Consider the following 12,534-nt stretch of genomic DNA (forward strand, 5'->3'; position numbering starts at 1 on the left):
AAATAGTGGAGAAAGTAGATAAATCAGTAGAAGCAGATCCACACATACATTCAAAATTCCTGGCCCAAATTCCTGGCACTCAAATTAACTTGGGAAAAGTAATATCAAACACATATTGGTCCATTCTTGGAACTGTTGTATTCTCTGAATTTTTGTTCTCTTCCTCCCACATGTTACATTCAGGCCTCTTTCTGCTCGGTTAATGAGACAACTGTGCCAACTACTCATTTAAAAAACATTTGTTTTAATGCACAAGAACAGTAGTAACTTCTCTTTCTTCTTATAGAAATGCCTTACCTCCAGAAGCCATGGCTTTAGTTTTCTGTCCAACAAAATATCAAATCCCAGAACTTCAAAACAGACGCTTTCACTTCCTGGAGGCTGACCGGGTCTGCACATTCGATATGCATGCAGGACATGAGGTTCTGCTACAATCAAAGTCTTTACAACCAATTCCTGCAAATAGAGTGATTAAAAAGAAAAATGTGAAAATGCCTTACTTTTTTGTATCTTATTTACATATGTGGAAATAAGGCCTAAACTTACAGAGCAGCACACTGGCCAAGTTCACAAAGCTCTATGACACATGGTCCCTATCGCTACTCTGATTCCATTTCATGCAACTCTTGTCCTACTCATTACACTCCAGCCACGCTTGCCTGCTTAGGGTCTCTGGCAGTAACTGCTCCCTCTTTCTGGAACACTCTTCCCAATATTCCCATGTCTGGCTCCTTGATATTCAGAAAGGCCTTCCCTGACCCTGGAGTCAAAAGTAGTCATGGCTATCCTTTACTGTACCATCTCACACAGCATAGAATCAGCTGATATTTTTCTTTTTTACTTACAGCCATGTCCTTGTGCCTACACTAGTGCCTGCCATTTAGTAGATGCTCAAAAATATTTGTGAACAATTAAGTAAAATAAAAGTGGATATGGGCCGCCTGGGTGGCTCAGTTAGTTAAGCATCCAACTCTTGATTTCAGCTCAGGTCATGATCTCATGGTCTTGAGTTGGAGCCCCATATTGGGCTCTGCACCGAGCATGGAGCCTGATTAAGATTCTCTCCCTCTCTCACTCTGCTCCTTCCCTACTCATGCTGTCTATCTCTCTCTCAAGAAAAACAAAAACAAAAATCAAGTTGACAAATGTGGTTTCTATCTGGTAAATAAATAAGGGTAGGAGCACATGCTAGACCTCTCAGAAACCATACGGGAGGGTTTAGGAGTGGCAGCAAAGAAAAGTTACAGCGAGGGTCAACTACTTCACAAACGACATTATAGAACCTCCACTGAGACAATGGCTGAAAGGATGGGACAGAATCTAAGAAAGGTGGGCTTCTTTGTGTGGCGATGATTTTGCAGTTCATAAGGTTTACTGGAGACAAGAGGACACACAAAACTACTAGAATGAGTTACTAATGCTAATAAAACAAAAGGTTGGTTTACTGAAGTTTAAGAACAAACTATGGATTGTGGAAAAGTGGTTTTGCTGTATTTTTGCCTTAGAATATATTGTCTTTTTAAGTCCCTCTCTACAGGCGTAGGCAATATAACATGGCAGTTAAGAACTTGGCTCTAACATCAGACTTTCTGGATTTATTCCTGGCTTTGCTCCTTGCTAGTGTACAACCGCAGTTATGTTGCTTAAGCTTTCTGAATCTCACTTTCCCAAAGGGAAAGGGGAAATAGTAATAATACCTACTGCAAAAGACTGAAGTAAGTGCAAAATGAGACTCCATGTAAAACTCTTGGCATAGTGCCTAGAACAGAGTAAACCTTCACTAAGTGTTAACTACTACTATTGTTATAATTATTCTGCCGTTCCTCACTCCTCTTCGTATTTCAGGTCAGAAACAAACATTCCATTATCTGGTGGGAGCAATATTCATTATATTGGAGAAAAAATGGGAGACAGATTAATCTTGCTGTTATCCAGAATCCCAACCCAGATCATATTTGGGGTAAGTATCAGAGATGTTATGAGAGGTTACTCTCAGAAAAATTTTACTCAAAGTAAAAAATTGAACACCAAAAACACTGAAGTATATAAAGATAAAAGACAAAAAAATCACTTAATATAAATCTTTGGATGTATTAGTGAAGATACTGGAAAATAGGGGGAAAAAAAGTTAAAGCCTTGGCTAATAAATGTCTGCATGAAACAACTCAGATGGGGGGGGGGGGGAGACTGAATATTAATTGACCCTGAAGAATTACAAATCTGTGCTTTTTCTGCATAAAACACCACATTTTTAGGAATGCAAAGGTAAGACTACAGGTATATGTGAAAATCAAGAGTGATATAACCAAACACAAATCAAACTCCACTGATGTTTTTTGAGAATTTCCAACATACTGTCATTGCTCTGAAATATGATTTGTAGATCTGTATCTACAGTGTATAAAAAGAATTCAGAGACAACGGGGTTTATGAGTAACTTCCATGGCTTGATTTTCTATTGATTTCTTACTCATTCTTTTTTTCTTTAAATATTTTTTTGATGTTTATTTTTGAGACAGAGAGAGACACGCATGAACGAGGGAGGGGCAGAGAGAGAGGGAGACACAAAAACCCAAGCAGCTCCAGGCTCTGAGCTGTCAGCACAGAGCCCGATGCGGGCTCGAACTCACAGACCACGAGATCATGACCTGAGCCGAAGTCGGAAGCTCAACCAACTGAGCCACTCAGGAGCCCCGATTTCTCACTCATTCTTGACCAGCACAAAAGCACACATCTCCATGCTACACAGGAGGTACTGAACGTCAGTTTTCATATACAGACAGTTACTTTTTAGAGAAATTGCCTCCCAAAAAAGAGGTCATTGAAAAAAAAAGTCCAAAGTTAAATTCATGAAATTTATAAACTATGACACAAAGACAAAAACTTACTGATTGACTGCCTTCTCTTCTCCTTTTTTTAATAATATATTATTTCATTAACTCATCTTAAACAGATATCTTTATATGCAATTATTAATAAAGGTAAATATAATTAAAAGATATACACTTGATGGGTGCCTGGGTGGCTCAGTAGGTTAAGCGTCTGACTTTGGCTCAGGTCATGATCTCGCAGTTTGTGAGTTCAAGCCGCGCGTCGGGCTCACAGCCCTGTGCTGACAGCCCAGAGCCTGGAGCCTGCTTCAGATTCTGTGTCTCCCTCTCTCTCTGCCCCTCCCCCACTCTCTCTCTCTCTCTCTCTCTCTCTCTCTCTCAAAAATAAAGATTAAAAAAATTTTTTTTTAAGATATCTACTTGGAAAAGTTAGTAATTTACTAATATTAACTACTTACTTATTTGTAGATTATTACACATTATAACTAATGTAAGCAAGAATGATGCAGAATTTACCCCTTTATAGAAGATATCACAAATGTGTCAGAGCTTAATAGGCACACACTGGCCATGTTCAAGTTATATATGAATGTTATATTTTAGGCTCTCACAGAAAGGTCCGTTTCCATACCCTCTTATTAATATTAGTCTCACTTCTATACCTTCTCCTAATTAATTATGTACAGGAAGTACCACTTAAAACCAATGGATATAAAGCTAATGACACTCGTTTTTCTCTCTGATTCTTTCTACACATTCCTCACCAAGGCAGTCCAAGAATTTCCACCTTTTCACACTCCCTTCTCCAAAGAAGTAAAACCCACATGGAAGTGACAAATTTGGTAAAAACAACAACAAAAAAGGAGCATCACAGGGCATATAAACCTTCTTGGTCTCGCTGAGCTACTCATCAAATGATCCATTCATTAAATTATCCAGGTATCAACATGTATGATCTTCCATTTGTTATTCGTGCAATAACAAATTTCACACCTCTGATGCATCTGACATAATAAACCATCATTATTAAAATATTTTTTGAATTTCTGCAAAATTGGCCTTGATAGAATAAATAAGTAGATAAATAAACACAGAATTAATTGTCATCAAATTTCTTGTTTGGATGTATTTAGGCCACCAGGAAGATAGGATAGAAAGTTAACAAGTTGGTGGGCCTCCAACAAAATCCAGTTGATACACATTTTTGGTGAAGCCCCTACACTTTCAAAAGTTTTAAATGTGGTGCCAACATTTTAATAAATCAGGAGACTTAGAGCTTCTATTGTCAAATTAGAAGAATGAAACACACTGGGCCCACAATACCATGTGGCAACAAAAGGCTGGTGCTGAGTAGTGTCCACCCCCTTCAGGCTTCTCATACACTTCAAGTTACCATAGTTCCCCGCATACTCTATTTACTTCTATCCGGACCATTTCACTCCTTTTACTTATCTGACACCAAAGGACCTCTGGATTTACATTCTGTGATATAGAAAATAAGGTATAAAAAATCCAACCAACAAAACAAGAAAAGGATAAGTATAATGACGCTGATTTTTCTAATTATCTCAAGAGAACTAAATTCAACTAACTATAAACTTTCATGTGCATTTTCCGTGATAGATTTATTTATCCGCTCCCAAAGAAAAGCTAAATCATATTGCATAATCCTATCATATTAAGTACTTTCAAGAGACACAGTCTTCTAACTTTGAATACCATTGTGATACTTCTGCTAGGATTATAAAGGAGCAGTTTCACCCAGGTTATCTTCTCAGATCTGCTTCTTTTCCCTCTTTACCCTTATTTTCAGGGTCATCCACTGCCATGGCTTTAATTATCAATTACGCTTCAAACATGCACTTTTAACTACCTGCTTAATCTTTCTACCTGAGAAAACATTTCAAGTACAATTAATCTCTAGACCTCATTATCATAGCCTCATGAACTTTTACAAACTTAGTTCGGGTGCCAATGCCTCTTGGGAGTCCTTCTCCTACCCCTTCCCATGGAAAGTTACTATATGTGGTCTTCCTCTACATTCCCACAGAATCCAACACATGCCTCTGTTGTACGTGCTATGGTATATTTTATTAACAATTTGTATGTGGGTCTTTCCTACAAAACTCTTACATTTCTTGAGGACTGGAGCTGTATCTTCTAACTCTTCAAATTATCAGTCAGAAACAAGGTTATGGGTTCAATAAATGTTTACTGAGTGACTGAAAGAATGAATGGAATGAATAAATGAATAGAACTCTTTTCCCTCACTTGCAAAACTAAGCTCTACATCTTTTCAAAATTAATTCCTCTCTACTCTACTTCAGATAAAGCCAACCCATGCTCCCTATAACTCCTCCTTAAAACTGCAGAGGAATCTCTGAATACTTCTCCCCGATTTTGGACATTCAGTTAACCTCAATGTTTACTTTGTTGTCACCTCTTCTACTCTGAGCTGGTTCACCTCAGGCCACTCTTTTCACTTAAACTACACCCCGGTGCCCTCCTTTACCTACTCTTAGTCTTTACTATAACCCGTCCCACACCCATCTTCAGATTTATCTTTTAAATTCAGGGTCTTTGGCCTTATTTCTCTTCTCCCTTAAAATCTGGAAAGATTGAATCCTTACTGCCTACCAAGTTAACCATTGATTTTCAGACCTAAAATTTTGCCTCCACATATCTTTTCAGCCATAAATCCCCACAAAATTCCCACAAATACCATATGTGCTGACCTGGGCCACTTTTCCCTATTCCCCTACATCTATGCTTCTGCTTATACCTAGTACCCCTCTCTCCCATTCCTAGCAGTAGAAACACTGCTCATCAAGGTCTGTCATAATTCCTACCTCCTTCATGACAATACTTCATTTGTCCAACCTAATGTAATCTTTTCTTTATTTAAAATGCTGATGATCCTTTAAATTAATCTGAGGAAAGACACTTATAATTGTGAAATGGTATAATCTTACTGAAATATCACTCCAAAACTTAGCAACATCATGTTGATTTGCTTGTAGGAATTCTGTAAACCACTTGATGGAACGTTTGCTGCCTTTGTTTTCAGTCTCATCCCTTTCAAAACGCTCATTGTGCTTGTTCACAGAGTAGTTTGTTAGATGCATGTATAACTGCGTCTGTAACAAGTAAGAACCAAAGTTATCACCTATGAGACTCTAGAACTGTGAGGTTTCACAGAACATAAAGCATCCAAAGATGAAAGACATTTTTAAAATTTAAAACACACAAATTGACAATTTCACGATGACTTAGATAGGTTTCAAATTAAGCGAAACGGCAAATTTCCAATAAAAGGATTACAAATATAGTCATCTACAAAGTTGCTTTATATATTATTCAAAATGTATCTACCATAAAAAGTATTGGTTTAGTTGGCTATGTGTCTGACTCTTGATCTCGGCTCAGGTCATGATCTCATGGTTCATCAGATTGAGCCCATATTGGGCTCTGCTCAGCGCAGAGCCTGCTTGGGATTCTCTCTCTCCCTCTCTGTCTGCCCCTTCCCCACTTGGACACTCTCTCTCTCAAAATAAATAAATAAATAAGCATTTTTTAAAGTATTAAAATAATACGAATATACAAAGTAATTACATGAAAGCATGAAATTCTACATTGCTAAGCAGGAAAAATGCTATTTGTTTTCATATTTATTTTTAACATCTTTAGTCACTTACAGTTTTCACCCAAATTTGTTTGGGGAAGGGCATTTTCTGACAGAGCATTCTATATCTTTTAAAAGAAAAATAAAAAATGAAAGTTCAAGTAAGTAGCATAAACCAAAAGGCAGGACTACCAAACACAACCTCTGTCCTCCCACGCTGACCAGGAGGCCACTTGAACTCATTCTCAAGACAGAGTGCACTTACAGCCAGCAAACAGAGGCACCACACAATGCTGTACAGAGTCCAAATGATTAACAGTATAAATTTATAGTGCTCTTTATTGGAGCTGCCGTGCCTTGGTCTCTTTATAGTCTTACATTTGTTGATACTGTTATCCTCAAATAAACCGGAAAAGTAATCCAAAATTTAAAACCTCTCGTAACTGTCAACTAAGACACATCTAATGGTTCCCTACCAATCTATCATAGACATTCGTCAAATCTATAAATTCTGCCTTCATGATCCTATTCTCAGAAATTACTTTATATAGCAGGGTGCTTCACAATGAACAAATACTTCATGTACGTGGTTATTATTTAGGCTTGTTAATAGCAAAGTATATTTGCATCATATTTTATTTCCATTGCAGTTACTTCCATCTACAGTATTCACATCTTCGATGCAAATGTGCAGAACTTATCATCTCAGCTACATGCTGTTTACTAACCCATGCGCCATTGCTAATTAAGAATTTATTTTTTCATCATTAAACAATACTTAAGGAGCGCATGAACTTACTATCTGCAAGAACTTGTACTGGGCACTGAGGATACAAAGATGAACAAGACAGACACAGTCCCTGCCCTAATGAAACTTGGAAAAAGCTTTAAACTAAGTGATATTTGAAAGAAAGAGCATAAATCTTACACTTGTCTAATTTTAACTGCTTGATTTGAAGAAAAAGGAAATTAATCAAACTACAGCACTTCCTAGTTTCCAAAATAGAAATCACTTTTAAATTAAAAAAAATTGGAAAATAATTTTTGAGGGAGTTCTCTATTTGGCAAGAATTTTTTAAGATAAATAATATTAGCAGTCATAAAAACTCTAGCTGTCCTAATGAAAAAAGTGAGTAAGAAATGGAACTTTGCATTTTTCTTAAAACAGTAGCTTTGTAAGTAGGATTAGAAGTTCCAATTTCACATCTACCTTGACAAAAATCCCCTCCTAAGCATTTTATTGCCAGTTGGACATTAGCCATGAGCAGTGAAAACAGCTATAAATCAAATAGCAACCTGCAAGGTATGAATAGGATATAAATATTCTCCACCCTATTTTTTAGCATATAGGCTCAATACAATGAATTGGGATACACAAAACTTTTCAAGAACCTGCCAACTGCTACATTGGTAGCAAAAAATAAACGTTTACTATATTTCAATGTTTGAAATTCTGTCTTATGATCTCCTTATATGTAGTTTACCAATATTTACTTCTTATAAACACACACAGCTCTTTATAAAATATATGCTCACTATTTTAAAAATTGGAAATAGGAAAAAGAAACAAACATGCAGCATTATGCCATCCAAAAACCACCAATGAGAGCATTTTGGTTTATTTTTTCCAGCATTTTTTCTTAAGCTTACCTTTTACATAACTGTGATCTCACTTTAGATAAAATTTTGTACTTCTCTCTTTTTTTTTTTTTTTTTTTTACTTTTTCATATCTTAATCTAGGAACTTGATCGTGAAGTCGAAAAAGGTGAACTTTTGAATTTTAAAGATATGTAAGGAACATTGACATTTATCTAGGAGATCATTCTTTGTACATGTGACCCAGAGCCACAGGGTACATGATTCAAAAGCACTTGGCAAAGTGAGATACATTTGCTGACTCATGGTCTTTCCTTATGATTTCCTAACTCAGCGTACTTAAGTAAATCATATACATATAATTTAAAATATTAGAATAAATCACTTTGTCACCTAAATGAGCTTCCATATCTCACCCTTTCCTATGTCTTCCCTTACTCTTTTCTCTTAAAACATGACTACCTGCCTCACATGTATTATAACCCATTCTTCCCCACACCAATTATTTTAATTATAATCTATATTTTAATTATAATCTAATTATAATCTAAGAGCTGACAAGTCTCAAATTAGGCCTATAGCTCAGTTCTCTTGTCTCAACTCCACACCTATACTATATATCCAAATGCTTATAGCATAGATCCATTTGGAGGCCCTTGCAGGCATGTTGAACCAAACACACCAGCTTGCAAGACCTTTAATAGCCCTATATTACCTATCATGGTGAATAACACCCCATCTACCCGACTGCCCATGCCAAAAATCTTGAGTTTTTATCCTTACTTTCTCTCTCCCCTTCCTTTGTTCTACAAATGCAACCTCGCAGTATATTATATCAATGCTATCCATGTTATCATAAATGTATCTTAGATCTCTGTTCTTATTCTTTGGCTAGCCCTACTACTGTTACTTCAAATAAGGCCATCTTTTCTCTCACGTGTGGTTAGTATAAACAACAGCTTTTTCCTTACCCTCACCTCCCCCATCCATCCACACCCCCATCTCACATTCCCCACACTACAGACCAGGTGAACTTTTGAAGACAAAAATCTCATTCCTCCTTTCCTTCTTTAAAATCTTTTAATGTTCCCTTTCTTCTTAGGTTAAATCCCCAAATCCTAGACATGGCCTAAAAGCTCTGAAAGATCTGTGCTCTAGGACCTTCATACTCATTTCTGAACACCCACCCCTTCATAGTCTGTATAGAGCAGTAGTGAACATGTCTGCTTTCTCCAGATATACCGTATCTCTGGGCCATTTTTCTCTCTGGAGTTCCATCCCACCCCGCCCCCAGCCTGGCTGACCCTTCATTGTTCGTATTTCACTTTACAAACTCCTTTTGTAACCTTTATCTCCAACTGGGTTAGATGCTCTTGCTATGCACTGCCATAGCACCCTCAGTTTCTTAGACCATTACACTTACCATTAGGTATTATAACTGCTTATTTTATTTTCTGCCTCCCCACTAGACTGTTGCTTTTGAGAGGTCAAGCACTGTATCTGTCTTGGTCACTGTTTTTCCAAAACCAGCACAATGCCTGGAACGCAGTAGAGTTCAAATATTACTTGGTGACTGGATATATTCACACTTTATGACCTTTAAAGAGATGATTCTTTCTTTTATCTTCCTTTCCAGTGGAAACAGTTCCCTTATTTGACAGTTCCCTTATTCTTCCTTTGCCAGGTTTACATTTCTCAGTTAATTGAACATAGCAACATTTATGATCAGTCATTATGTAATTTTTAAAATATGACCACTCTTAATGCAATTAATTCTGTGTATAACATTGGAAGAGAACAATAACCAGGCCTTTGATAAAATGGGAAACAATACTTAATTACTTGTAACTTTTACTATAATTAGCAGATCCAAAAACAGGGTAGAGGTTAACTGAACTTTTAAGTATAGATAATAAATTACAGTTTACTATAAATTAAAGTTTGTTATTTGCATGAAAAATTGTCATAACGAATTACAGCTTGACCTTCATAAATTATAAACCAGTTATATGTTATGATGGCACAAAGGAAATCTTAATGGAAAAATAACTACAGAAAGTTCCATTTAATAGATTTTAAAATGGCCAGAAACTGCCAATTTATGTCTCTACTTCACATTTGGTGAATGTAAATTTACCATCTCTTCATTTGTGCAAACAAAACTTAACAACTCTACTTTCTGATAACTTTTGCTTCCTCTGTTTCATACACTTTCTCCCACATCCTACATGTTAAACTGTACCTTTTATGTAAAGCTTTCTCAAAGCTTTCTCCATGAGGAGCTAAACACAAACTATCCCTAAACTCAACCCCATGACACTTTGTCTGTACTTCTCAATGAGATATTGTTTCTACATATAGCTCTAAATAAGTCATTTCTATCCAAAGTATACACATATGTGCTTTGAAATCCATTTTTATGTAGGGCCACTGTGTACACATGTGTATGTCATTTCTACACAAGCCCATTACATACACGTGTGTGCTTTGAAATCCATCCTTATGCTCACAGCACCCAGAGGGAGTGCCTTCTCCTAATTAGCCTGCTGGAGGAGACATCATTTTTTCTAATTTTCACAAAGCTGTCTATAAATTAGAAGCAGTCTTGTTTATGCACACAATTCTTGACTATAAAAACTGGGGAAAAGGGACTTGGATTCATATAATCACTATATACAATGGGTACTTTTAAAAGTACATGTTGAACAAATGAATAAAATCATCGATTCTAGCTGGTGTCACTTACCAAATTAGACTCATTAGGTGGGATGTATTTCTCTGTCCCCATTCGCACAAGTCCATCATGGTAGAGAAATATTTTCAGTGGATCACATGATGTTACCAGAATATAAATTCGTAAATCAAACTTGTAACCTTCCATTAGGAAAGGTTTTTCAATGTATTCTTGAACAATCAAATGATCCTGAGATGGAAGTTTGTCACCATTTCTTATCAAAGAAATCCTAAGTTAAAAAAAAAAAGAATTAAAAGGATAATTTGATATGGTGTCAAGATGTTTAAAAAGCTACAGATAATACTAAAGAGAAAAATGGTAGAGTAGGGAATTCCAAAGTCTGTCCCCCTACAAAAGCAAAAACAGCCAAAAAATTGTCAGAATCAACTTTTTTTGGAACTCTGGAAACTGACCAAAAGCTTGTGACAACCAGGGAACACTTAAACAAAAAAACAGCTGAATCTATGTAAAACAGCTTTGTGGCATTTTAACTCACTCTGGTCCCATCCCTCAACCTCGGCTCAGCAGTGGCCTTGAAGAATAATTCATGTTCCTAGTACAAGTACTGGTTCTAGAGTACAGAATAGACGTTATTCTTGTCGTAGTTTTTTGTTTGTTTGGTTTTCACCTGTGTGGTCATTTCCTGAAGGAACTCAAAGGACTTGATTATATTTTGTCTAAACGGGAACTCTCCCAGTGTTGAGGCAGCTACATGGAGGTGGGGGGAGGCAGTGCATTATTGAAAACCTTTAAAGACAAATGCATTATAGTTCCTGCTGCCTATGGCAACCAATAAAGGTTGGGGAAACCAATATACTAACTAAAAAGATTGAGAAGAAAGAGTAAAGTATGAGAATCTTGGGGGAATAAAAGCTTTGAAAAACTCAGACATTTCTGAGAATTTAGAAGACCATGTGTATGCCCAGGGCTAAGTGCTTGCTCAGGAAAGACTTGAGAGACCCAAAGCTCTCTTGAGAGGTCCATCAGGTTCTGGTTGTTAATGAAGGAGCAGGAAATGAGAATAAGGCAGAGTTGTAGACTGTCTAGTTAAGTGTTGAAGACATGTCCCAATACACACACACACACACACACACACACCCCATCTGCAAAGATTGGGAGTGTTTGGTTTGGGGGAGGTTTTCTTGGGTTTTTGTTTCTTTGTTTTTTGGCTGCAAGTGTTTGAGGAAAGCTCTGTTCACTTACTAGGTGAGTACTGACCTAAAAGAACAGGAACTTCAATGCCACACACAACAAAATATACAGACTTCACAAAATTATTTCAGAAAGATCACTAAACAAATAAAGAACAACCATAATAAGCAGCAAGAAAAGCCTTGTAAAGGAAGAAGAATTTGATCTCCAGAGTTGCTACATTATTAACATTCTAAATGTCCAGTTTTCAATAAAAAAATTTACAAGTCATGCAAAGAAAAAAGAAAGTATGGCTCATAGGCATGAAAATTACCAATTAATAGAAAGCCAGACATTGGGTTTACTAGACCATCAACTATTTAGATCAACTGTTTTAAATCAAATAGTTAAAGGAAACAATGTACAGAGAACTGAAGGAGATCATGAGAATGATATCTCACGAAATAGAGAATGTCCATAGAGATAGAAGTTATTTCAGGATCCAAACTGAAGTTCTGGAGCTAAAAAAAAATTTATGGAACAAAAAATTCATTAGAGAGATTAAACAGAAGATTTAAGAAGTAAAAAAAAAAATCAGTGAATTTAAAGTTTAGGTCAA

General features: G+C 36.5%; 1 protein-coding gene across 4 annotated transcripts in view; it reads right to left on the reverse strand.

Moving 5' to 3' along the window:
• TTLL7 (tubulin tyrosine ligase like 7) overlaps window positions 1-12,534 on the reverse strand; it is a 147,044-nt gene that overhangs the window by 70,156 nt on the left and 64,354 nt on the right. For all 4 annotated transcript variants that reach the window (XR_005788697.1, XM_040470779.1, XM_040470777.1 and 1 more), the window contains exons 7-9: window positions 10,797-11,013; window positions 5,804-5,968; window positions 298-456 (exon numbers count right to left, since the gene is read on the reverse strand). Coding sequence is in view for 3 of the 4 variants with exons in the window: in XM_040470779.1 (XP_040326713.1) it covers window positions 298-456; window positions 5,804-5,968; window positions 10,797-11,013 (541 nt within the window). In the remaining variant the exon portion in view is untranslated. The remainder of the gene's footprint in view (window positions 1-297; window positions 457-5,803; window positions 5,969-10,796; window positions 11,014-12,534) is intronic.

Source organism: Herpailurus yagouaroundi, unplaced genomic scaffold (genome assembly GCF_014898765.1).
Source record: "Herpailurus yagouaroundi ecotype Mexico unplaced genomic scaffold, PumYag 77, whole genome shotgun sequence".
NCBI classification, from domain to species: Eukaryota; Metazoa; Chordata; class Mammalia; order Carnivora; family Felidae; genus Herpailurus; species Herpailurus yagouaroundi.